At 49.5% G+C, this 25,057-nt stretch overlaps 6 protein-coding genes across 6 annotated transcripts; 3 read left to right on the forward strand and 3 right to left on the reverse strand.

Annotated features, from left to right (window-relative positions):
- Positions 1 to 14: 14 nt before the first annotated feature.
- Positions 15 to 2,481, reverse strand: CDEST_14392 (Putative folylpolyglutamate synthetase, Mur ligase, Mur ligase, central). Its single transcript, XM_062930548.1, has 4 exons — positions 1,597 to 2,481; positions 1,387 to 1,545; positions 469 to 1,334; positions 15 to 417 (listed from the first exon to the last, which is right to left on the reverse strand). Exons 1-4 carry the CDS (start codon positions 1,618 to 1,620, stop codon positions 102 to 104), a joined length of 1,365 nt encoding a protein of 454 aa, XP_062786599.1. The 5' UTR covers positions 1,621 to 2,481; the 3' UTR covers positions 15 to 101.
- A 2,145-nt stretch (positions 2,482 to 4,626) lies between these two features.
- CDEST_14393 (Putative HTH CenpB-type DNA-binding domain-containing protein) lies at positions 4,627 to 5,993 on the reverse strand. Its single transcript, XM_062930549.1, has 2 exons — positions 5,306 to 5,993; positions 4,627 to 5,250 (listed from the first exon to the last, which is right to left on the reverse strand). Exons 1-2 carry the CDS (start codon positions 5,981 to 5,983, stop codon positions 4,630 to 4,632), a joined length of 1,299 nt encoding a protein of 432 aa, XP_062786600.1. The 5' UTR covers positions 5,984 to 5,993; the 3' UTR covers positions 4,627 to 4,629.
- A 6,753-nt stretch (positions 5,994 to 12,746) lies between these two features.
- On the forward strand, positions 12,747 to 14,661 carry CDEST_14394 (Putative mitochondrial carrier protein). Its single transcript, XM_062930550.1, has 4 exons — positions 12,747 to 12,831; positions 12,878 to 13,473; positions 13,523 to 14,252; positions 14,302 to 14,661. Exons 2-4 carry the CDS (start codon positions 13,388 to 13,390, stop codon positions 14,512 to 14,514), a joined length of 1,029 nt encoding a protein of 342 aa, XP_062786601.1. The 5' UTR covers positions 12,747 to 12,831; positions 12,878 to 13,387; the 3' UTR covers positions 14,515 to 14,661.
- Positions 14,662 to 16,220: 1,559 nt separating this feature from the next.
- Positions 16,221 to 18,827, reverse strand: CDEST_14395 (uncharacterized protein; the record flags this gene model as incomplete). Its single annotated transcript, XM_062930551.1, has 1 exon — positions 16,221 to 18,827. One exon carries the CDS (start codon positions 18,825 to 18,827, stop codon positions 16,221 to 16,223), a length of 2,607 nt encoding a protein of 868 aa, XP_062786602.1.
- Positions 18,828 to 19,676: 849 nt separating this feature from the next.
- On the forward strand, positions 19,677 to 20,232 carry CDEST_14396 (uncharacterized protein; the record flags this gene model as incomplete). The annotated part of the gene is made up of 2 exons (XM_062930552.1): positions 19,677 to 19,749; positions 19,799 to 20,232. The coding sequence occupies 2 exons, from the start codon at positions 19,677 to 19,679 to the stop codon at positions 20,230 to 20,232; spliced, it is 507 nt and encodes a 168-aa protein (XP_062786603.1).
- Positions 20,233 to 21,266: 1,034 nt separating this feature from the next.
- On the forward strand, positions 21,267 to 24,408 carry CDEST_14397 (Putative SET domain, JmjC domain, SET domain superfamily protein). The gene has a single exon (XM_062930553.1). It carries the CDS (start codon positions 21,302 to 21,304, stop codon positions 24,281 to 24,283), a length of 2,982 nt encoding a protein of 993 aa, XP_062786604.1. The 5' UTR covers positions 21,267 to 21,301; the 3' UTR covers positions 24,284 to 24,408.
- The last annotated feature ends 649 nt before the right edge of the window (positions 24,409 to 25,057 follow it).

Here is a 25,057-nt window from a genome sequence, read left to right on the forward strand (position 1 = left end):
TTGGGATGCTATCGGGCGACGCCGATGTTTTTATTTTGTTGGGCTCGGAACGTTTTGGCTTGATCATATAGTGCGAACATCGCCACCACACAGGCGCCTTGCTATACATGAGGCTGCTTGAGTTTCTTCAGCACATAGGCAACCAGGAACAGACTCCCGGTTACTAGTATATAAGAACCCTCTTCACAACGTGCCTGTTCTACCCCATCGTCACGCTCTGCAATGATAACTCTCCGCGATGACAGCTCTCCCCATACTTTGGCATAGCCCTCCAGACGTTCACGATCAAAAATTCCGGTATTGGAGGTCAAGATGACACATGTGATAGAGTTTCCCAGTACTTCCCCCAGGGATTTGAGAGTCTCGTGCGGGTTATGGCGGTCTGAATCAATGCCAAAGAGAAGCACACTCCTCGCTCTGTTCTATAGGGTTAACAGACTTCTAAAGGATACTGGAAGAATCTCTTACCGCTTGGGTTTAGGAATATTGCTGAACCAGCTAGCAGATACTGTGGCGCTCATGGGATTGTGTGCGCCATCCAAGCACCAGGTCAGCCTCTTTTCTGTCTTGACTAATTGGAATCGGCCCGGCAGTCGGAAAGTTTGGATTCCCGCTTCGATATCTTTTTCTGTTAGAAATCCTCCCTGGTCTTGCTGGACGAGGAATGCGTTGCAAGCGTCCCTTGCAAGAGAGGCATTGATGCGTTGGGTTTCATGCTGGAAATCACCAGGAAGGCCCAGTGAAGTATCGACAAATTTCAACTGGAGATGTAGACCCCTTGCCACTTCTTTGAGTACCTCTGCAGCATCTGGAACTTGAGGGGCTGATAATGCATAGGCACCAGCCTTGAAAATACCCGACTTGTGCCACGCAATATTCTCAATAGTTCCACCAAGTTCCATCTGATGATCCAAACCAATAGTCGTAATGACTGTAACAACGGGATGCTGAATGACGTTTGTCACATCGTATTTCCCTCCATGGTGAGTCTCGTAAACTGCAACGTCAACGCCTTCTTGAAGGAACACATGGAAGGACATAAGAGCAAGCAGTTGGAGTTGCTTGGGGGTACCAGTATCTTCCTGACGTAAACCAAGGCCATCCCACACGTCGAAAAATGCTGCAGTGAAGCGTTCGTCAGAAAGAGGCACCGAGTTGATCCGTATCATCTCGTTGTGCTTGTCTAGGTAAGGCGACATGTAGAGACCACGCTTGGCAGGGAACCCGGTTCGGATCCCATGACTCCGCAGGAAACTGTCGATGTAGGCGCACGTGCTACCTTTGCCTTTTGTTCCAGCGACGTGGATAATATTGAGTCGATTCAGGTTCTCCTCCTGCGCATAGTTAGTTCGTATCGAAAGATAAGAGCCATCTGGATTGGCATACCTTGTGTCCCAGCTTCTCAAGCCATTCCTTCATTCCTTGGAGGTGAGGAGTGCCACGAAATGACGGTGAGCCATTTGGCAGGCGCACGATAGGCAGTGTTGAAGATGGAGGCTTTGCTGATCTCTGCATCCTTCTGGATCGCAGAAGCTCAACCGCGCGCTACATCTCTTAGCTCTTTCGGTTAATACCAATAGTAAGTTTTCTACTCACTTGGTAAGTCTTTTCTTCGCGCATCTTTACCACACCTTACTGCTTCTACTCTGTGGCACTACCGAACATATCGCAGATCTACCTGCTGCCGCATTTACCTACCACAGTTCAGTCGTTTGAAAGCTCACGGGCGAAGTCACGTGATACAACTCACTTACCCCACTTCTGTAGAAGCACATGGAAGAGAATGGAAATTGCTTGTCCCTGCACCGCCACATAGGGCAAGAAAATGCCCATTTGCTCTAGGTCTAGTTTTTGAAACAGTGTAAAAGGAATACTGCAATAGTCGAAGCCATATTTACCAGCAGAACCCGAAGCGACAACGCCACAGCCACCTGTTAAATAGCGATAATTGTGCTTGTTTTTCGAAAGTGGTATTCTCTCCGTCTGGGTCGAACACCAAAAGCTGACACAACAAGACTGCGAACGCTAGGAAAGGGGGAATTGGGGCCTTCACCGAAGTCCCCGGACCGGAAAAACTATTGCTTACGTGGCTGAGCGACGCTAGCCAGCCCCACCCCGCGCCAGGTCGCAACTCCCGCTTCCGCTTCTAGTTACTTCCTGCCTTCCACGCCTTCATATACTCTACCTGCTGCAATTGCTTACAACTGAAACCTACCTTCACATTCCATTATCAAACGGCCTGGTAGTCTAGTTGGTTGTAGCCTAGCCGCTAGACTCAAGGGTTCTATAGCGAATGGCAACCTCTAAAGACTAGCGGTTAATTATGGGCTGTGGATGTAGTTAGAGGTGTTATGGACTACTGCAGTAATGTCCTCAAATACTGCACAACTAACTATGTGTGGGATGTTGGTTTTAGGCTGTTAGCTAGGTTGAAATAGGTGTAAACCGCATTCCCTGTTCTGTTAATCAATAATAGTGCGTATCCCAAAGGTCCTTCATCAGTAACCCTAGAGTAGACCTTAAAAGTTAGTAAGATTGAGACTACTCTCTTCACTAACTTTTTAGTGTCTTCTTGTGCTTTCGATGTAGCATGTAATAATTTGTACGTAGCACAGGGAAGTGTGATTCGGTACCTTGGGTAATAAGACAGTTATATTAAATCGGCTGACGCACGCCATCAAAGACGGAAAGCTCAACATCTTCATCATCACCGCCGCTACTATCATTATTATCACCGCCGTCGCCAATATTGCCAGAGGGCTGCGCGACAGCAGGTCCCTTCTCGCGCCCAAGGCGCGCCAACACCACCGCAGACTTGCGTATGTCTAGCTCAGCCTCGGCCTCGGCTAGCTGGGCGTCGCTCATTGCCAAATACTCCAACTTCAGCTTCTCAATGTCCAAACCAGTAGACGCGAGCAGACGGGGGCGGGGGCTAAGCACCCCTTGGCTTGGTTGAGGCGAGGCAACCCCAACGTTCGGCGGCATGCTTGAGCCCGCCTGTTTTCTGACCCGCTGCTTGACTAGGCTAGGCGAGCATGGCAATCCCTTTCCAATGCAGCGATCACATTTCTGTGGCCACTCACGTGGCTGTGGAATACACTGCGAGTTGAATAATTAGTTTAGCGGTGACTAACAATGAGCGACGGACATGGACATGGGAAAGCAATGCCTTGACTTTGTCATTTCGACACTTCTGACACTTTGCGTTGTCTAACTTCCGGGGAGGCCTTCTTGCACTGAGCTCAGTATACGCACTCTCCGATGCGGATTCGTTCGAAGGGGTATTGAGAACTGCTGTTAGGTACTGGGCAGAAGCAGATAACCTATTCGGCAACGAGAGCTGATTGGGTTGAGAATGAGACATTGTAAGCCAAACTGGAACGACGGTGTCAAAGAGGTCGGTTGTGGAAGAGAGGGAAGTTTGGAATGTGGTCATAATAGCAAAAGCTGCGATGAGAAGTGCGTACTGGGCTGAGATATAGACCATCATCAGCCACCGTACTCGAATTCCAGAGACCAGGTGACACTCCTAAATAGGTCTCGAGATACCTAGTCAATCATTGGCCATCGCACTTGATAAGTATGACGCACAGTCCAGGTAGCTAGGCTTGCAGCCTGCATATGCGGCCGCCTCCTGCATCTCTCAAGCGGCAAAGCGACAGACAGCGAGTAATGAGACAAGCCATGGATTGCTGTACTTAACGGCTCGCATGTCGCACGCTAGCGGCCAGGGAGCTACCTGGCGACACTCCCAGTATTGCACTTACGCACTTGGGCTTCCAGCCATGCGCAGCCTTTTGGCGAAGTCTAGGTGCGTCTTATCGACTGCGTTGTCCAACGCCAAGTAGCCAGCACCGCTCCCCATTATCCGGGCGCTTGATGCATCGTGGGACTTGGGCCGCTTGACAGACTTGATACCTTACTCCATTGGCTTTCGCACATTTGGCGCATTTCGCATATCAAAAAAAAATAAAAAAAATCCGTGTCTTTTCAGTCTAGGTACGTGGAGAATCTGAACACGTTCTCACGCTTCTTCCGACGATTGTTGAGTTTTGACTCATGACTATGATGGTTCTTCTGGGTTCGGTGGTTCTGACCACTGTCCCGGAGACAAATTAGACCTCTGGGCAATGCTGTGGAGGGGTATCCGTGCTAACGTCCTTCTCCAAAGTCCCAAATAGCGCTCTATCATCCAAATATTCTATGATATTGTAGACAAAGTGTCTCCGGGGCGTCTTTGTCAGGGGCGCTACACAGAGTGAAGAGGTCAACTGAGAGATAGATCTGAATTAGTGACTAAATTCATCTCTGGCCTTCCTTTCCTTATGACTAAAATGCAGAGAGAAAGAGACCATTGTATAGACCTCAAGGCTCCTCCAGCGGAGCTCCGGGGGGCCAGTGGTGCCCTCGGGCCCATCATTAAGCGACAAAGAAGGCCCCATGAGGCTGTTCGTATGCCTGGAGTCCTCCAGTCTAGGCTCCGAATCCTTCGACTCCTGGGTAACCGGTGATACCCCACTGGAGCTCGCGACAGTCTTCCCTTGACAAAGTACATCCGGCCGGGCCTAGCCTCCATCATTGTTCGTACGGGCAGGAGAAAACAATGGAAGAAGAAAGAGGTAAATTGTCCTAGTCTAAAATACTAACGCAAGTGGTGTCAGGCTCAGAATTAGCCTCTCGCACTCGTACAGAGGGATGCCTCTGCAAAAAGTTTTTAACCCAGTTTTGTCCTAATATCCCCTTGTCTCCTACCTTAGCCAGTGCATTCTTGGTCTGGGCTATAAGTTCATCCTGAGTTGGTTTGAGATCGAGTTCGCCTAGTGACTTCGCCCAACTGACAAGAGATTCTTCTATATTAAGAGGAACTCTCCTGGTGTTGTGTGGTTTCTCCTTCAATTTCCCCCGAGCAGCCCTTGTGAGGTGCTTACGAGTCCTAGCAACCTCTTCTGGTGTACCTGATTGTGCATCGTCCGGTATGCCTGATTGTGCATCGTCTGGTATGCCTGATTGTGTCTCCTGTTGGAAGCCCGGCAAATTGGTGTGACTCCTTGAACTGACCTCGTAACCTTTTGTTAACGTCTGCGAAGCGTTGGAGTTTGTGCGGGTGGGCTGAGGCTGAGATATGTCCTCACACAGTAGGGTGCTGGTGGAGTATTGTGGTAAGGAGAGTCTCGTGCGTGGTGATGAAGTCGACAATTGATCGATAACGTGGGGTGGCTGGTTGTATTGTTCAAGAGGCATGCGCTGAATCTGAAAACCCAAAGTTAATGCTATTCTGAAGGGTAAACGCATACGTCAAGCTAACCTGTTGGCCCTGTCTGTAACTTTGCTTACATCTTCGCCGTAGAGGAGTGGTGTTGAACTGATAAGGTACAACTAGCATTCTCTGTAGATGCACCAGCGCACTATTCAGTTCGTTCCACATTGGATTGCGTGCAATCAAAGAATCATATTGGTAATGATCAGGTGAATTGTCTGCACATGGCATTGACGTCTCAAAACGCCCGCATGCACCGGTTGCTGTTTCCAGTGCGGAAAGCCCAGTCGCATCATCAATGCCCTGTTCACATTCAGGTAATTCATTTGTCGGATAAGAATAAGCGTCAGTGTAATGATGACGAGCGTCATGATGATGACGAAAATGAGCGTTGGGATGAGGAGATGTTTCTTGAGCAGGATGTGCAGCTTCGTGATGTGTGCTATCTTGGGTTGCAGAACAGCTGGTGCGCTTTTCTCTTCCAGGAGATGAATACCTCTGCTGCATCTGTTGGGATGTAGTTACAGCATGACTGGCATGGCCGAGTGCAGTTTCTGAGTGCTGTGTCCTCTTCAAGCTTGACTCTGGTTCCAGTTGGTTGATAACAGGTGGGCGGCTGAAGTTTGGGGCTGCGTCTGAAAACTCTTGAAAAGACCGCGGCTGATTGTTTTGGTCCAACCTAAGTGGAGGAAGTCGGATACCTGAGTGGTCAAAAGGGGAATACATAGTGAAAAGTAAGATAGTTCTAGGTTAACAAACCAAGTTTTTGTAGGACAGCTATACCACTCTTTTATAGAGATAATAGATGTACCCCTTAGGCTATAAACTATTCTATCCTTCTACCTCTTCTATCTATCTGACTATAGATGGATGGGATGAGATGGATGGATAGATGGATGGATGGATGGATGGATAGATGGATGGATGGATGGATGAATGGATGGATGGATGGATGAATGGATGGATGGATGGATGGATGGATGGATGGATGAATGGATGGATGGATGGATGGATGAATGGATGGATGGATGGATGGATGGATGGATGGATAGGAAGGAAAGATCTATTATTTTTCTGCATCGATGAAGTTAAGCGTAGAAGCAAGCGCGCAGCTCTAGCGTGGGAGAGACCCACTGTTATCCTGCATCCTAGAAATAGCGTATGCATCGTATGATGTCTGTCTGGATGAAGTTAAGCGTGGAAACGAGCGCGCAGCTCTAGCGTGGGAGAGACCCACTGTTATCCTGCATCCTAGAAATAGCTTGTACAATGTCTCAATGCAACGTCCTCCTACGCGACCACCCCTAAATCGTTTCAAAACCAGTATAATAATGCATTATAGATGAATTCTATGCATAAATCGGCCGTAGGGTAGACTATTTACTGTACTGCAACCTAACAACAGTTGTGACGCTAATTAGTTAATGGCAGTTGCGCTACAGGGATAGCTCCAACGCATTTGTTTCTCTATTGAGAGCATACTACGGTGGTACAATCGCAACCCAAGCTAAACATTGGCAATGCAATAGGTGTGAATAGCTAAATGCCTTGCTCATTCGCCTAAGGATCCACTAGAAATCGACCACTCTCAGTGTCATCTGCAACAGCAGTCTCGGTCTCTTCTTGTTCCGTTTCCGTTCCTCTCTCGAATAGCTAGCTTACCGTCAACTGCTGCTACTGAAAGTCTATCCCTTATTCTTGAATCGGAGCATAGGGACTCAGGCGAAGCCAGTGCCCCCTAGAACACACATAACACATCAGGACCTGTGAGGGGCCTGCTGAGCAGTATACCGGTGACACCCAAGGCGGCACACCGGTGGTAGTTCAACCTCAACAAGACAGATAGAGATACACAGGAAACCATAACAGGTATTAGAGTATCGTGTAACAATAAGCATTGCTTGCTACTTCAGTCTTACAAAACAGTAAAGATAGCTATGCGTATTTCTATCCACCATCATATATATCCCTTCCGAAAGACACGGTTTATTGCATCTTCATGGGAGACTTGAATTTCTGGCCTTGTGAACAAAGACTGGATCCGAATAAAAAGATATTCCGTGGCGAGAGGATTTAATTCCTGGTAAGCTGGAAGCTGAAACTTCTGAATCAAACTCTCAATTGGACCGCGGATGGGTGCATCAAGCCTTTGGAGTGCAACACATAACGGATATATCAGCTGCTCCAGGAATAGCCGGTGGTTGGGGTCGTGAAGGCCAACTTTTCCTAACAGCAACGAATCAAACTCCGTAACGAAGGTCGTAGAGGATGACTTGGGAAACGTTCCGTGATGAAGCTGCCGCATAAAACTTAGCATCAACAGAAAGCAGATGATAAATTGCGATGGAGTCTGCGGTAGCAGCATGGTGTTGCGAAGGGTAGTGAGCATGGATTCTCCAGCTGTAGACCTAAGTGACAAGAGAAGCTGTTCTTGAAGTAGACTGCCGTCAAAGTTCTCGAATGTGGTCGCTGTGAGAAATAAACTGAAATTCTGGCGCCCTTTGGTTTGTTCAACAAACCATGGGCTCATGCGTAATAAAAGACTCCGCGGCATGTCGTCCTGTTTCTCAATCAGCAATAGGCCTCACCTTCAATATTAATTACCTACCAGATGTTGGGGGGGCAAGATATGATGCGACTGCAGAATCTCAACATCATATTGTATTTTTGTCTGGCGATTCACAAACCCGCTGGCTAGGTCTGTTTCCGCGATCTCATGGGGAAACCCCCAATATATCGAACCGCACAGTAGCAAATTCGTGTGATATGGAATCGCGGGGTGGAAACCTGGATACTGCTCTGTGATATCTTGTTCCCCTATAGATGCTAGGGCAAGTTGAAGAAGAGAACAGCAATGGAGCTCGAAATATTTATTCCCGATTGGGTTCAAGGCCCTTTTCTTGATTTGTGCCGTTGTGTAATCATCGTCGAGTGGTATGATCAACGTACTCTCAGTTCTAAGGACTGCACTTGAGACCATCAGCAGCTCTTGGAACCTTAGGCGAACTTCAGGTAGTGAGCCCTGTGACTGTTAGAGCCGAAGAGTCAACCACGCTGGTTATACTCACCAGATACATGCAGGCTAGCGTTGCCCATCTCATGCCCGTTTCTAGCCATGGCGAGCGATGGCTGAAGTAGGTTACGAGCGGTGAGTCGCCCTCGGAGATAACCCTATCAAACGCAAAATCGAGGTACTCATTTTTCGCCTGGAGCTCTGCTGCTTCTTTCCCATGCCTCAAAGCTATTTCTTCATCATATTTGAAAGGACTGTAATTCAGGTCGGTTTCGATTCTGAAATTCGTACGCATATGACTGACAAGGTCAGATGGAACGGCGACTTCCCAGTGCATTTTATCGGGCATCTGCCTTATAATCATAAGGTTTGGGTTGGACAATTCTGCTTTCAGATGGTCCCAGTTGCGAAAGTATCCCTTGACGTAGACAGTTACTAGAGAACATTCCGTGCTAGGCTCCTTCGGGGAGTCTCAGTCAGTTCAGCTGCATCAAACTTAAATTAGGTATCGGTGAGTACCTTTTCAGTTACGTGAGACGACATGGTGATCGTATCGCTGCACACCGATGAAGATACGGTTGGGCAAGTGAGAGTGAAATGAAGTTTTTCTCGGGAAAAGATTCTGAAGATTGTGGGCGGAAGATTCAAAGGAATTTAGGTGGAAACCAAGATATGAGACCTGAGGTACCAATATGAGCGTCGTGAATTGAGTAGCTAGGAAAAAGCCTAGGTTTCCCACCAGAGGTTGTAAAGCATATATGTTTAATGAAAGACTGGTATACTGGTGTTCTGACGGATGTCTCACGTACATCAACGCAGCTAATGTATTTGTGCGTCAACTACCTCAGATTGAGCCTACCTTTTGCATTGTAAGAAGTTTAGCGCAGAAACGAGCGTGCAGCTCTAGCGTAGGGAAGTCCCACTGTTACTCCGCTTGGATAAAGTTTAGCGTGGGAATGAGCGTGCAGCCCTAGCGTGGGGAAGCCCCACTGTTATTCAGCGTGGATGGATGTATGTCGTGTGAATATGGGGAGACCCGCCGTTGTCATGCAGCCCTGAGTTGGAGTGCGCACCATTCCTCACTCAGCACAGCGTGCTGTAGCGATTCACTATCTTGGAAGGCCTCCTAATCCAGTGTAGCTTACTCGTCTACAATGTCATGCATGATTTCAACTTCTTGTCATCCCCCTCTGGAGATAATGAAGGAAACCAAGTTTTACCTCTGCCTATCGGCGGCGTTTGTCCTCCTCCCAATATATCAAGGCCCGTCGTCCTCAAGCTGATACTCACAGGGGGCGTATCCATAGAGCTGACCTCTCTGCGTAGCGACATGCCTCTCTACGTATTCTATGCAGCCCGGAACATCCTGCAGTAGGTCGCATCAACAGCGACACGCGCAGCTTTTGGATTGCCCAGGTCATCCGTTCTGCTAGGGGCGTGACGGATGAAGTCGGCCGCTGAGAGATCACGCCATTCACCCTGAAGAAAGACAAATGAGGGAGCTGCATGCTCCTCCTCTTTAATGTCTCTCGACGGACAAATCATAACACGAGTACATATCAACAACTCTTAACACAATGTCGATTTACGCTGGAAAACACGCGGATCCTCGAGTCGAGACTAAAAGCTGGTTGGACAAGTCTTACGACGAAAAGATCGGCGTGCAGATCCGGGTGACAGCTATCATTCAAAGGGTACCACCCATTTGATGCCCCTTGCGTATTCCAGCTGACTTGAACCACAGGTTTCTTTAGGATGGCGGCTTCTTTGCTATTGTGGTGGGCTCGAGCAAAACGATGAGCTCCAGTGACAACGGCAAAATGGCCGGCGCTTGCAATGTTGAGAGACTGTACAGAACTGTGCCCTAATATGAAATCAAAGTGTTGGCGTTATCCATTTATCCTTTCCACCAGCATCCCAACGTCGATGAGGTATATTGAGTGTGAGTGGAAGGAGCTATTGTTGTTAGTACAGGTGACTGAAGTGGTAACACATGCCGCAGGGGCAAGATGTACTCAGAATTGCATACCATAGGCCAACAGGGTCTTAAATACTGGTAATAGGTGTTAGAGAGTGCAAAGACAAGCAGAAAGGAAGCCGTGGGGGACGATGTAGCGTTTCGAAGGACTTCAACAAGTGCAAAATAAATTGTATTTAGCAGAAGTTGACTGATGCAGGAACTGCACGCCGACAGAAAGAATCTATTTATTCTACGCGCCATTGTTGCCCTTGGATTGGGAGTCGTAATCTTCGACCTTGGAACTGATCATCTTTCAGCCAAATGATCCCGTTTAATGTGACCCAGCCTGCTTCTTACAGTCTCAAATCGAAATTCGAGTCCATCCTCGTGGCACCCCCCACAAAAATACGTCTTCGTTTTTGCCGGGACTGAGAGAAGCTGTTCAGCTTTTTCCGGGAAAATCAGGCGTATTCTGTTCTTGAGGTCTGATGCCTCTGTATGTGGCTTAACAAAGCCTAAATAATCGGCTGCGTTGACATTTGTGTTGAGTTCGGATACTGCTGCCCAGTTGTGCAAGTCATCAACAACCGAAGAAAGCAGAGCAGGATTTTCGAGCTCCTGAGGCCTATGTAGGTGAGTAATAGAATCGTGAGACTTTCAACAGCACATACCTTTCCTCCATCTGCAGTACAGATCGTTCCAGCCTGTGATACCCAAATAAGATTTTCATTCCCAACGCTGATCGAGGCAGCTTCTTGCAGCTGAACTCCTCGAGACTGCTTAACCACCCTAACAACTGTTTCTGGTGGAAGCTGTTGTCGGCGATTTGGCTGGGGGGGGATGCTCCAAGGCGGGCAGTTTCTTCAGCAAGGCGTTTGGTAAAAGTCTTCCATTGCTTGGAGGATGCCCCTTTCTCAGGTGGTACGGGCAAGCCGTGAAGCCTGTTCCCTTTGAGTGATTGAGAATCAGATCCATTCATGAAAAGTACCGGTGCATATTGGAAAAGAAGGCAGTGGGACTTGATTAAAGAGGAATAGAAATTGATAAGTGCTGTTTCCTCTTCCGGAGTGCCAGGTGGAGAGGCTTCTCTGAGTTTGACGTTCCTCAGAAACCCATGACTGCTGATGGTTTCGAGAAGAGTCTCGAATCTGGACGCCATCTCCGTTTCTCCAGGCTGTATGCCAAAGAAGGATTCAAGATACCATAACAGAACTTCTTGTTCAGATGCCATGGTCAATGATTGTACGAGGATTTGAAAGCGGAAGGGCAAACGAGGATGACCGGAAGACGAGATCCAGAGTTTAGTAGGCGGCATAGATGTATCCGTCCAGCAGTCTGCACATTCGCAGGCTTGATTGTAGGACGACCTTCCGAGCGCCTGCCCGTGCTTCCTGGCCAATCTGGAATACAGCTGGCGCAATCCCCACGCATCCGACACCTGCATCAATAAAGTCACATCTCTAAAGCCTGGATGCATCAAGAAGCGGGGTCAGCTCTGCTTTGTTACCCGATTTGATCTTTGTTGCGTTAGCTGTCTGAAATGGCCGTCTTGTATTGTCCAACTGGTATACGTAGCGAAGGCAGTCCTTTGAGGTTGCACAGGAACGTCTCGTCCTCAATCTTCCTGCATTGTCAGACAACACGCAACGCTCTACCAGAGGGAGGGGGCGTGACGGCAACGTCCATGTGCAGCATACGTATCGCTTGATGACGACTTAGACGATTCGTCCAATTAGGGTCATTGGAGGAGGCAATCACAAAGCTCCATGTGCCACAAGGCTCTATTTGATTGGGTTGGATCGACCCTGCGCAATGCTACTTACTAGCGCTTGACTTGGGATCGCTTAGCCTGTCACCAATCTACTTGCTCCCTTCACTCATGGGAGTAAATAAAAGCGGACGTCCAAGCCTAAGTATGCCGTTGTAATTGTACCTACTTATTTAGTTGATAAACCGCTCCTAGGAGTATGCATTGTTTGCGATGGGGGTAGGCGTAAATATGGGGGCTACCTCCATCCATGATGGGAGTGCGCTGTATTTACACTTGGGGTAGCCATAAATGTGGGACAGGAGCGGCCAACTTCAAGCCACTTGCAAATATAAGTTGTGATAACTATCTGAATAAATGGGGAAAACGGATCGATAAGCTACTCTGCGTCTGCAATTCACCTTATTAGTCAGTTGCGGACACACCTTTCGACACTTACTATGTAGTAGCAGAGACTGCACCTAAACACACCCCTGCATTTGCATGAAGTGCGTTGTGTTGTGCACCAGGCGCAATCATGATTTTGTAGTTGCGTTGGTGCTGGCAACATGCACTGCATTCCTTGAAGCTCCCTTAGAACCCTGTTCGTTCAACTGTGCTTTAGCAACTGAGAAAAGCAGCAAATCTAGAACCGGTCTACTTGTGGCGGGTTCCTCTATTCATACACCCGGCTGCTGAATGCCTCAGGACTGCGTCGCCATTTTGTATAAATTAGGGGAAACCCTCACCTAGGGAAAACTACCGCCCTCCTCAGAGCTCCAAACCTCATCAACCTCCATCAAATACCTTCAATTCATTCCGATCAACCTAAACAAAGCTACAACCTACCCAAGGTACGTTGTCATTACTTCGTAGTCACGTCGCTCATATGTGGTCCAGCTCCAATTATCAGCAACACCATGGCTACTTGTGGGAAGTGCAACGGTGGTGGGAACACAACATGCACCAACTGCAATGGCACAGGCTCCACTAGTTCCGAGACCGGCACCTGCTACAGCTGTGGGGCCAACGGCACAGTGACTTGCACATCTTGCAATGGCACGGGGAAGACTTAGTGTCTAGCGGTGGAGAATTGGGGATTTGAGTTGATGGGATAACCGCTCCTCTTTTCATTTGTTGACTCACTGGGGTTTTTTTGTTAATGAGGGTAGCGGCCCTTGGTGGTCGCTGCTACTCTTTTTTTTTTGCCTCAGACTGGGTTGTTTCTTTAGTAGGGCAGTGGTCCGTGGGGTACCTTCAAATTCATAGGTTGATTTCCCTTCGACGGGTGGGGTAAATGTGTGCAGCGGAATTATATAACACCGGACCGGCCAATACATATCTTACCCAAGCTGTCAACCAACTCCTTTTTCCTCACAGGTTTATCGAAGGTGTCTCGCCAACGTCACAATGATAGCAAAATCGCAACCCTCACTTGGGTCCAATACAACAAACACGCGACGAACACAGCCCCTGATACACTTCGCAGCTGGCGCGTGAGGCAGTCTTGAGTAATTGCCTCGTAATAATGCTAACGCATTTTAGGAGCGGTGGTGCCGCAACCTCCCTTCTCACCTCTCCCCTCGATGTTTTACGAACTCGACTTCAATCCGACCTCTATGAACCTCCATCACGATCGGCTAATGCGGGACAAGCCCCTCGTTCTTTTCTGAATAGAACTCCCCTGGGTCACGTATTCGAAACGTTCGACATACTTCGCTCGATAAAGAACAACGAGGGATGGCGTGGGCTATTTCGCGGCATTGGGCCCAGCCTGGCCGGCGTGGTTCCTGCAACTGCTATCAAGTTCTACGTGTACGGAAACACCAAGCTTCTCGCAGCTAGGTATCTAGATTACAAGGAGGATGATCCTATTGTTCATGCGCATGCCGCCATTGCCGCCGCCATCGCAACCGCCACAGCGACGAACCCCATTTGGCTTGTGAAGACCAGGCTTCAACTGGACAAATCACGCGCCAATCAAGGGGCAACAGTGCGTCAGTACAAAGGAAGCTTGGACTGTGTGCAACAAGTGCTACAGAAAGAGGGGATTCCTGGATTGTATCGCGGATTAAGCGCGAGCTACTTGGGCACAGTTGAAACAGTTCTACATCTTGTTGTCTACGAAAGGCTCAAGATACTATTCCAGTCTCCATTCCTTAGGCATCGGTCAACGCGCAACCCTGCTGTAGAAGAACTCGGAAAATGGGTCAGTACCAGTGGCGCTGCTGGTTGCGCAAAGTTTGCTGCGGTTCTGGTCACGTATCCCCATGAGGTACAAAAGTCTAAGAATATTGTTTGTCATGAAGTAACCCATTGTGTAGGTGATACGGACGCGCCTGCGCCAGGCACCGACAGCGAACGGGCGGCAAACATACACCGGCCTAGGACAGTGTTTCAATCTGGTGTGGAAGCAGGAGGGCTGGCGAGGATTGTATGGGGGCCTCACACCACACCTCGTACGCTCAATTCCTTCTGCTGTAATCACACTCGGCGTATACGAGTTTGTGTTGAGGGTGGCCAACACTTCAGTGTGACGAGATCAAATAATCCGGGTGAGGACTGGAGATAGAAGCATACTAGGGGGAACATTCGTCAAGAAAAACGCGTATGATATGCAATGGACACCCGTAGTTAAGGTGTACGATAATCAATAGGAAACATTAGTTATATCTCCATCTCACAGAGCTATCGAATCTTATTCGATGTAACTGGCTTTTTCGCACCACCAGCGAGACCAGAAAGAGGAAGCCACTCACAGGCATTACTCGTTTCGCTCTTTCCGGACCCTTTGACTGGGGGTCCTATTCTGCTTCTTAGCTGGCGTCTTGCTGAGATACCACACAGCACATTCCCCATCTTGCGCTACCGAAGTTGTGCGCTCGTAGTTCAAGCATCTCGTCTCACAAGGACCCGCGCAAAAACAACTTAACGTGTCACAAGGCGTACGGGACATGTCGTCGAACTTGATTCGATCTGCCCCTAACAAGACACGAGATCTTCGCCACAGGCAAACAGAGCGACATGTCTGAATTCGAGACCCTGCTGTGCCCTGAGCGGGCTCGTCACAAGCAGACGTCTAGCGACAAGGGGATACAGGAGATGCTGGTTGGTCACATTGTCAACCTCGACATCCCCTTCGGGATATACGGGGAGCGGTATCTAGCCGAGTTCTCCCACCGCTTCGATCCATCCCTGGCCTCGCAGACCGCATGGTCTTGGTCAAGTAAGCGTCGACAACTAGAGCGTGTTTTCAGCCAGAACAAGGATTAGACCAAGGGCTCACTCCACAATACAGTATCCAGGGTCCATTTATTCTTGATCCGTGGACGTCATCCAACATCTATACGATCATGACAGTGTCTGGCCACTTAATCGCCTGCTTGCTAATTGTAGCGCGCGTCTAGTTAAAAACCACCTCCTTTATTTCAACAAGCACTTTTCAATCTTCAAATGTCGGGAAATTTTCAGGGTGAATCCCACACTTGTTGCCATCAGACAACTGAATATTCAAGAGGTATGAGTGGATGTGGCTCTTCGAATGCCTCCTGGTCTTCCTTGCAGAAACGCCCGGCCAACGGGGTTTAACATGTAGCTACATCAACGCATACGCCGGTGTGACATATCTTCCTTTCTTAGCTTGGGTTCCAGCCGACCGAACAAAGCAAGAGTGCAGGTGTCGTTGCTTGAGGCGTTATCAGAGACTCCTCAATCTCCCAATCCTCTACAATCCGAACTAACTTACTTACGAGATTGACTCCTGTATAGGAACTGCTCTGCTGCGTCAGAGCTGTTGGTTGCCCTTGCGGTCAAGGAAGTTAGCTATTTGTTTAACTGTATTGACCTGTCGCCAACAGGAGGCACTTTCCTACGCTGCTTGATAGAGACAAAGCCGTATTTCTTTTTGCTGGTTGGAGACATTGTTAATAATAGGCGACAAGGGGCAGGTGTTGCTGTTGTTGGCGATGAGGTCACTTGTTACGTTAATCGATACGCCGTGGCGGGACCATTGTTGATTAGACGGAATGGTGCTGCTATCCTGTAGACTATTAGAATAGACCTCTAGCATACTGGACTGTTTCCTTAAGGACGACAGAATAGTAGAGAAATTGTGCTAGGGGACAAGCAGATTGGCTTGATGAATGTAATTGGCACTATATACCTAGAAAGTGAAGAACGAACATTGCTTGTATTTCCAAAGATTAATTGTAAATTAAGGCAAATAAGAATGCTATGAAATAATTTAGACAATATCCCAGTAATTGCTGTCAGGCCTTAACGGAGCTCCTCCCTCTCGTTGAGACGTAAGAAGCCGCTCATGCTGATATACTATAGGTGTGCCGATCCCCGACCGAGAGTGCCCCGACTCTGGGGTGAGTGGGACGCTGCTGTATGGGCTCGTTGCCTTGTGAGACGTGTCTAGTCTGACAGGTTCTCTATCTGCAGGGGCTTGAGAACCCCATTGAAGAGATGGAAAATATGACTTAAGTGGTGGCAGACGACGAAAGAACCAGCCGTTTTGAGCTTGGGACGGATCATTACTCCAAGGTTTTTGGCCCTCTCCTATTTCAGATCTGGAGAAAAGCGATGAGCTTGGTAGTGACGCAATGCCTGCTTGTTCTTTCATCCATAGGTGAGCGGGCGGTATTTCAGGGAAAGATGCCGGAGTTGGGTCTGTTGGAGAATTTCTGTTGTATTCTATGGCGGACCGTGATGCTAATGATGGCTGAGACGTAAGAGATGTATCTTGCGCTGCGTGAGGTGTCACATTTAGTGATTGTAGAGCCCGTCGTGCTGGTATACCACTTGCGCTAATAGCAGAGCGAGAAGAAGCTGAGATCACCGGAGAACTCATAGCCAGGTACGATGCGCCTGTAGGTGAGCGTGAACGTGTGGTAGAGTGTGAATGAAATATCTCTCCTCGGTCGTCAAGTCCGCCCGACCAACTGTAGGAAGGGGTTTCGATCCCAGATCGTGACTGAGACCATGTTTGATGGTCTGCTTCACTGGTGTTTTGAAAGCTCTCCAGCCAGTGGTCCACCGACGAATGAACCGTGGCCGACTGACTCAAGACCGAGGGTAGCTGAACATAGTTTACGAGATACTGTGCCCCTACGTCGCGGAGGCTTACAGTCGTCGATGCCCTCGGGCGGGTCGACGGGTCCTGTCCGCTGCTGCCCTGGTCCATGTTCACGTCTTGGCTGGCTGTGTTCTGATGCGGTATGGTGACCGTTCCTGTGGAAGTTTGGCGGCACTCTCCCAAAACGCCGAAAAAGGAGGAGATTAGGTCCTGCTGGACGACTTGGACCGACACCTCTTCCCCCGAAACTGCATTCGCAAGACGAGGAAGAAACATGATGTCCTGGGCTTCTCGGAATGTACTGCTGTAAGGAACGCCCCAACGGTAGTTCAACGGTAGTTCTCTAGGAGCTTGTGAGCCAGGTTCCAAGTGCTTAACTGAACAGGAGTCCCCTGAAGATGTTTTGGCTGGGATTTGAAAGCCAAGGAGGTGAGCTCTATCATAAAACATCGAGATTCTAGCAGGGTCGGCTGCTGGCAGAATTTCGTCTCCTGCTGGATCAATCCTTGGCCTATATTGGTTAGACAGGTGAGGGAAGTTTCTCAAGGCCGCCAGAACCACTTGTATATAGGCGGTTTCAAAGGAGAGAAGCCCTGTATATTGTAGGAAGTGACCCTCGCTCACTTCCATCGGGTTCTGTGGAGGCGGGGACCAAGATCGTCGGAGCACCTGTTGGAGCGTCCACCTGTGATTTTCGTTCTTCCAAATCTTACCCCGAGCTAACCCTGCGAACATGAGGTCCAGCACAATAGAGACACCAATAGAGAGATACTTCATGTTCTCCTGGAAGGACTTGAGACTCGGAACAAGGCCCCTAAAACGAAACACGCTATCCCGCACCTCCGCTCGAAGTTGGGGGTCCTGAACTCTGGTGAAGATCTCGTCATTGTGGAACGCGTCTTCGATTAGCACTCGGTCGCTGTTACTGAGCCCGGGGGCTCGCCCTTGGAGAAGTTGAACGGTTGCTATATCAACGATGGCTGGGTGATTGCAGGTTAATTCCAGCCAGACGGTGCGGACATGCTGCAGATATAGGACTATTTCTTCGTCGCAGTGTAGGGCTAGGTGCTTGTGGAAGCTGCCAAGAGGAAGGCTATGGAGAAGACCAGGAAAGGGTATCAAATCGACAAGACAGTTGTGGATACGTTGGTTCTCTCTGATCATCCGAAGGTTGACTTTCTTCTGGTTGCCTAGACGCTCTGTCCATTCGCGAGCTTGCCCCATCTTGCCCTCTTTCCATGATTGACAGATCTTCCGAAAGACCTCGCCATCCGAGTAACGAGTCTGGTGCGATCGAATGTCAAGGGTCTGAGAAGTAGTGATATCTTGGAGCACGGTGGAGAGCTCGACACCCGGCCTGCAAAGAAGCCTCACCGTCCACACAGCGTCATCCCCAAAAACGGCTCTTGCGGCCAAGGTTCTGTGCTGGCCGTTAACGCAGGATATTGGATGCCTAAGCACAGGTCTTTGGCCGTTGAAAATTGTCTCCTGCAGTTTGCCAACTGACATTTCAAGTTTCTTTGTTACATCAACAACTTCTGTGTGTTCGATATAACCTTCAATTGCGTTGTGGCACGTGTCGTGGTCATAGTCCTGTTGGAGAACGGACGCCAGATGTGACGTGATTGCTGGGTCGGGCTCGCGACACAGGTCTCTCTGAAACTTCAAGAAAGACACTGGAACATAGACAATGCCAATGCATTGGTCATTTCTGTCGCGGCAAGGGCCTAACCAAGCGCAGCCAGTGTGAAATTGCACACAATTAGCCATAGATGTTGTAGGGCGGTGATGACAACGGAAGCCCAGATAGTAGAGCGTTCTGAGCCGCTTTTCTACCCCAGTGGCCTTTCCCTAGGTCTCAGGACTGGTACTGTTCTCAGACTTCTGTGGCGGGTAGTGCAGCCTGTTCCCAGGAACGAGCCCCTGTACGGCTCACTCCGGTTGTGGAAACAGAGCCCCGTTCCTAGGAACAGTAACGCCGCCTACCCAACCAAAGCTAGCATCCTGGGAACAAGCCCTGGTTCTGGGGTTAGTGTCCTGGGAACGGTAAAAACACCCACCTAAGCCTAAATCTGGTTCCTGGGAACGGTGGCACCTACAGGGGAAGAAGCCCCTGTGGTTCCTAGGAACGTTAGGAGTACCCCACCTACGAAAGCCCTGTTCCTGGGAACAGTAACGCCGCTTCACCCCGGTTTCCTAGGAACGGTAAAAGCACCCACCTAAGACCAATTCTCGTTCCTGGGAACGGTAGGAGTACCCACCCACAATATCCTAGGAAAGCATTGACGCACTCTCCCACCTAAGTCTAGCATCCTGGGAACAAGCCCTGGTTCTGGGGTTAGTGTCCTGGGAACGGTAAAAGCACCCACCTAAGCCTAAATCTAGTTCCTAGGAACGGTGGCACCTACAGTTCCTAACCTAACCCAGGAAGCGACATGTGTCCTAGGCACCTGTGCCTAGTGGTAGCCATATATTAGCCATGGCGCACTAGCGTAATCGTGAAGTCCATTTCCATTTGTGACCTTCTCTTTATTAACTCTTATCTAAGCGACAGCGTTCTAGCCTGGATTGCTCACAACACCTATTATCCTAATTATAAAAACACACTTCTACTTAATCATGTCTCGACAAAGTAACTTGGAGCGGGCAAAATGGAGAAACAAGTGCCGTGAAGCGCTCTCTCAGCATATTAGTAAGCTGACCGTAAGCCCTTAGAACTTGAGCCTAACTATCTTTTGAAGATGACGGTCTCGGGCTCGAGATTAACCCCCAACAAGTCCGTCTATTACCTCACGAAGATGATCTATATACATGGGATGTTTCGGAAAACAAAAGGCATCTATTTAAGAAGCATCTTAGCAAGCTATCTACTGGGCCTCTTATGGAACTCTGTCGAGAAGTTGGGCTGTCTTTCCGGGCAATCCGTCAGCAAAGAACAGACTCCGAGAGTGAAAATGCATTGCCATGTCAAGTTCAGGAGCAGAATGCAGCACTTAAAGAGGAACTTGACTTGGCACGGCAGCGGGTAGACCTAGCTGAGAAGAGGCTTGAGCGTTTAGCACAAGCGTTTCGGATGTTGAAAAGACGCAACGAAGTAACGGCCAATTTCATCTTAAGGCATCGCGCACATATGATAGACTACATACGAGAATCCAGATGTATGAAACATTACTGATATTAATCTCCATTGTCAACTACGAAGCTGCAACAGTCAGGTGGGACTGAGCGAGGCGATGACGAAGGGGCACTATGCTTTATCACGTTCAACTTATTCACTTGTGAGAACATTTAATTATCCTTCCCTCAAATAAGAGCAATGAAACCATTCGGGTCCTTATGATGCATTTTAGGGAACTGGTCACCGCTAAGCAAGGACGGATAACATGCGGATCAACACGGCAGACCGGCAGAAACAAGGGCACCGAGAGCAGAACCGAGGGGCGTCGAAGTGAGAAACGGCTCTTTTATGAGCAGAAGGGAGTTCAATCACGGGTTGATCACCGGATAGACTGATGGATTGGTGTATGTGGGTTAGAGAGGAGGCTGTTGGGATAGCTTAGGAAACATAGACGAGTCGCTATTCATCTAGCTGGCTTGCGTCACAGCATCCAATGCCCTACTACCTTTCTGCGTGTGAAAACAGTGACCGTTGTACCATCACTGGACGGATACCAAGCCGTGATACATGAAGCGGTAGACTTATTGCTGCAGCTCGCAGCAAAAGCTAAATGCTTATTCCTAGGGAGCTGCACACCTGCGTATTACTTTCTAGGAAGTTTTGCTTGCGAGGGATAAGCGATTGGCTGGCAGCTGTTCATCCAAAACAATGGCTCGCCATAGAGTGCTTTAGCGAAGCCTTGTGATTGGTTGGTAATGTTCACTGGCAGCATTTACGGCTGAGTGAGCTTGATGGAAAAGCCCTCGCGTCCCGTTGGTCCGTTTGACATGTTGCAGGTACGTCGAGATGCGCCAAGCACTTCTGTACTGAGGACATTGCAAGGATTGGCCTAGCGTAATTCCCATGCTGGTGACCGGCAACATCACGCGGTTGCTACTTGCAGGGGTACGACGGAAAACATGCTGCATGTATGGATGGATACCTTGCGACGCGAAGTACAATGCACCGAGCAGGGGTCTCACTTGTTATTTAGCTGTGGCTTCCCGCTGTTCAGGTCTCTAACACCGGCGAAGCAACAAAGCTCGAAGCGATTTCGCAACGGCCCTAGCCATCTTTCAACGGCGCGATGTCGGATCTAGCATCGAGAATATTAGACCTAGGAACAAGGCTCAACCAAGTTACCCACATCTTATCGCAGGTTTTGTTCCCCGCCAAAAAAAAGAGAACTCGAAATCGACGGCATGCCGAAAGCTCTACCTTAACGCCTAGCTGGGCTGATGAGGTGAAGAAACTGCTTCAGATATCGGCCGATCTGCAAGATGTCATAAGAGAGGTTTCCCGCTCGTCTCCCCAGAGCATAGACCTGGTACACAGATCACCTCCAGCGGCCGGCCCTTCTGAAGATGTCTTTTTGCAGCCAAGCTTTCTGCCCGCCCCTCAAGAACAGCAAAACATTGGTCCATGTCAACCGCAATTACCCACTCAAGCAGTGCAAGCGCTAGGCCAGCAAGCCCAGTCTACCACTTCGAGCGAAGAGCGAGAAAACGGTCCGTGCTCATCAGCGGAAAGCGCCCCGACCGCAACGACGTCGATGCTGCTTACGAGCGTTCCGTCCGACATTGAACCAACGTCCCTATTGTCTACTGAGAGTTCGGAACAAGTACATGAAGCGGCCCCGAGTACGAACTCTGTCATTCAACCCTCGTCGCCTTTAGCCCAACCGAAGTTCAGCTTGACGACTGATGAGATGGGACCAGATCTCGTCGCAAAAATCGCACAAATGGTCCCTGACAGCAACTTCAACGGCCTCATTAGGGTCAAAGACCTGGCACCAGTCGACTGGAATTGCTTAGTAGAAAGAACCTGTCCGCCACAGTATCGGGACCAGCTTGCGAATGAGTACTCTCCTGATCCAACTATGACAGGATGTTCGCGTCTGAGGGTGTCAAGGTCGGCAAACTTCAGATTTCCGAAATTCTCGATAACGCCACCGAAACCTTCGGATGAAGAGGTCTGGAATTACCTGGACAGGCTAGCCCATGCTCCTCCAAGAGGGCAGATACCATATTACGTCGGGCCGCCACTGACATCCGACTTCGACTTGTTGCTTCATCCAGGGTCAGAGCTCTCAGAGTTCACAGATATAGAAGGCGTAAACTCTCCATACTGGCATGTTGGCGAGGGAGGATCAGGCACGGCTAATCACAGAGAAGATGCGGATCTGCGGTCAGCCAACATAGTCGTTTTCGGGTGGAAGCTATGGATCCTCATCCGGGATTATCATACCGCTCGCTTCGAAGAGTTTGTCAAGCGACACTGGAGGACCAACCGTTGCGCGCAGTTCGTCCGTCACCTTTCGCTATTCATCAGTCCTACGACTCTCAGGGAGGCGCGAATCGATTTCACCATCCACTGCGCTGGACCGGGGGACATGGTCGTCACAAGCCCGGGCCAGTACCATTTGGTTGCGAACTTCTCTACCTGCTTCGCTGTGGCAATAAACTTCTTGCTCCCAGGAGAAACAGTTATTCCAGCGAACCTTGCCGTCTGTAGGCAATGCGGGCTGTTCCCACTAAACCACGATCACGCAGGACTTCGAGCTGTCTCCTGCCCGCTGACCGACAACGATACAGAGCAGCCAGCAGTAACAGAGTCGCCGGATATCAGCGTCGTAGAAGGGACAATGTTGCAGCCGAATCAGAGACAGCACGAGCTGCGGCCGATGACGAAACGGGTCAAGAAGACAGCAGCGTTACGACCACAGAAAAGACCCAAGAACCACTCGATCCCGACACCGGTCAACCATGAGCTGAAAGAGGCCGCGGAACAGGTCAAGGAAGTAGACCCGCTGTGCAAAATTCCTTCTTTTGGGGCAAAGTCTCTTAGCATCGAGGTCTTCAAACTGGCCGCTGTAATCTACAGTCGGCGGACCATTAGCCAGTTTTGCTCCCTTGTTCGCAGCAGAAGAGACATCAGAACTCGAACCAACTTCTCCAGAGACGTTTTCACGCGCATTGGGCAACGTCTCAGCAACATCAGCCAATCCGAACGGAGGTATCATCTTGAGCTCCTCTGCGCTCGACTGGAGTTGTCCTACTTTGCGCAAGACATCGAAGATTCAAAACAAGGTCGCACTAGGGCCGACCCGAAGTTCATCAAAGAATTCCTAAAACAAACCAAACTTACAAGGGACACGTTTGAAAGACTCCGCGCCAAGGGAAACAAATGGAATCGTCTCTGCAAGGAATACAATGGGCTGCTGTGCCTTATTGTCCTCGACGGCAAAAACCCTTTCTGCATAAGCCCACAAAACTATCTCGATCTAAAAGAAGCAGAAGTGCCCATATTCGAAGACCTCCTCAACGACCTCTACATCAAATCACTTTGCTCGGCCGCAAACGCCTTTCAACAGTCCCTCGACTGCACGTCCTACGACACCGAGTTCTGTTGGGAAGCCGAAACCCAACCTATCGCAGAGCTCCCGGAAGAAAAGTTGCTCGAGCTTCTACAACCATTTCCTTTAGCCCCGCAGAACATCTATGACCAAGACAAGTACGACTGGCCACGCCCTCCGAGTTGGCCAGAGGAGTGGCCATGGCCGGTCGATCCGACAGCTGTCTTGGGAGCAGAAGAAACGAAATGTGACTTCTGCGATGAGGAGAGTTGCAACTGCATCATACACAAGGGTTCCGAACACAAACCTCGTATCAAGTACTATGGGGAGAAGGGCCGGGGGCTACAGGCAGTTGCGTGCAATCCAGGAGAAGTAGCATATCAGAAAGGCGATCTCGTCGGTTTTATTACAGGGATCATCGTTCCGCGGGGTACCTACGACGACAGCTGGACGGTGGATTTTGTTCGTCCAGACCTACCTTACGAGCCCGTGGTCTGTCAGATTCGTTGCGCTGAAGCAGGTAACTGCTTCCGGTTGCTGAACCACTCTTGCGCTCCATCCGCGCGTTGTGTACAGATGAAAGCGAGTGGGAGGTATGTGACAGCAGTCAAGGCAACGAGAGAGATTTACGATGGCGCAGAGATCACCATTTGCTATGGTTATAAGACGGACTGGATTGAGAACGAATGTCTTTGCGAGGCACATCCGAAGTGAGACTTGTCGTGCACGGGCCACAGTCTGCACTTGATGCGGACTGTGGCCCGTGCACACCAGACGACCTGGGGACTACTTTCTGGCAAGGCTTAATATGAGGTTAGGTATACAGAACATAAGCCGGCTCTAAAAGTCAATGTCAAAGAAGCTGTGGCGCTTGTCTGAAAGCTATAAAACGGTGTGATCTATTCGATTAGCGGAATGTAGGCTGCACACCTAATCTACTGAGACGTTCGACACAGTTGAGGTTGGAGTCCGCAACGGCCTCAATGCACCAAAGCCATTAAGACAGCCGATGCCCGTGAAAATTAGAAAAGAGACAGCAAGGTGGCTCTAGGTATCGGCGCGCACATCTCGAGAGTCGGTCTGAATGTGACTATGGAGCCTAAGAGTGAAATCATGAAGATCGGTCGAGGCTCCGAGCTCAAGGCGAAATTGTCTGACGAGCCCCCTTGCGTCACCAAGTTGGCGCCTGGTGAACAAGGGGTCAGGTTGTTACTGGCAGCGAACCTAAGCCATTGGATGAGATACTTCCGAGGCACCAAGATATCATCGCGCAGTTCCCCAGCAGAAAGTTGGCTCCAGCAGCGCATGACGGGGAGAGCTGGAGGCGTGATCATGGTGCGACTGACCAAGGCAGCAGCGTAAGAGACAGAGTCACACCGCCCTCGGACAAGGGTACGACTCAGGAAAATCAGGGAATCCAAGCAATGAGTTTTTTGTGAAAGCGCTGGGAGGAAAAGTAGATGGTACAAAGCGTCGATGTCGAGACGG

Source organism: Colletotrichum destructivum, chromosome 10 (assembly GCF_034447905.1).
Source record: "Colletotrichum destructivum chromosome 10, complete sequence".
Classification (NCBI taxonomy): domain Eukaryota; kingdom Fungi; phylum Ascomycota; class Sordariomycetes; order Glomerellales; family Glomerellaceae; genus Colletotrichum; species Colletotrichum destructivum.

Bases quoted from the DNA above. Each gene is read 5' to 3' on its own strand.
- CDEST_14392 (XM_062930548.1), bottom strand. From the start codon at position 1,620: ATGCGCGAAGAAAAGACTTACCAA. The intron at 1,546-1,596 runs GTGAGTAGAAAA...TAAGAGATGTAG, and splicing joins GCGAAGAAAAGACTTACCAA to CGCGCGGTTGAGCTTCTGCG. The intron at 418-468 runs GTAAGAGATTCT...CCTATAGAACAG, and splicing joins AATATTCCTAAACCCAAGCG to AGCGAGGAGTGTGCTTCTCT.
- CDEST_14393 (XM_062930549.1), bottom strand. From the start codon at position 5,983: ATGTATTCCCCTTTTGACCACTCAGGTATCCGACTTCCTCCACTTAGG. The intron at 5,251-5,305 runs GTTAGCTTGACG...TTGGGTTTTCAG, and splicing joins GTTACAGACAGGGCCAACAG to ATTCAGCGCATGCCTCTTGA.
- CDEST_14394 (XM_062930550.1), top strand. From the start codon at position 13,388: ATGATAGCAAAATCGCAACCCTCACTTGGGTCCAATACAACAAACACG. The intron at 13,474-13,522 runs GTGAGGCAGTCT...AACGCATTTTAG, and splicing joins ATACACTTCGCAGCTGGCGC to GAGCGGTGGTGCCGCAACCT. The intron at 14,253-14,301 runs GTACAAAAGTCT...CCCATTGTGTAG, and splicing joins TGGTCACGTATCCCCATGAG to GTGATACGGACGCGCCTGCG.
- CDEST_14397 (XM_062930553.1), top strand. From the start codon at position 21,302: ATGTCGGATCTAGCATCGAGAATATTAGACCTAGGAACAAGGCTCAAC.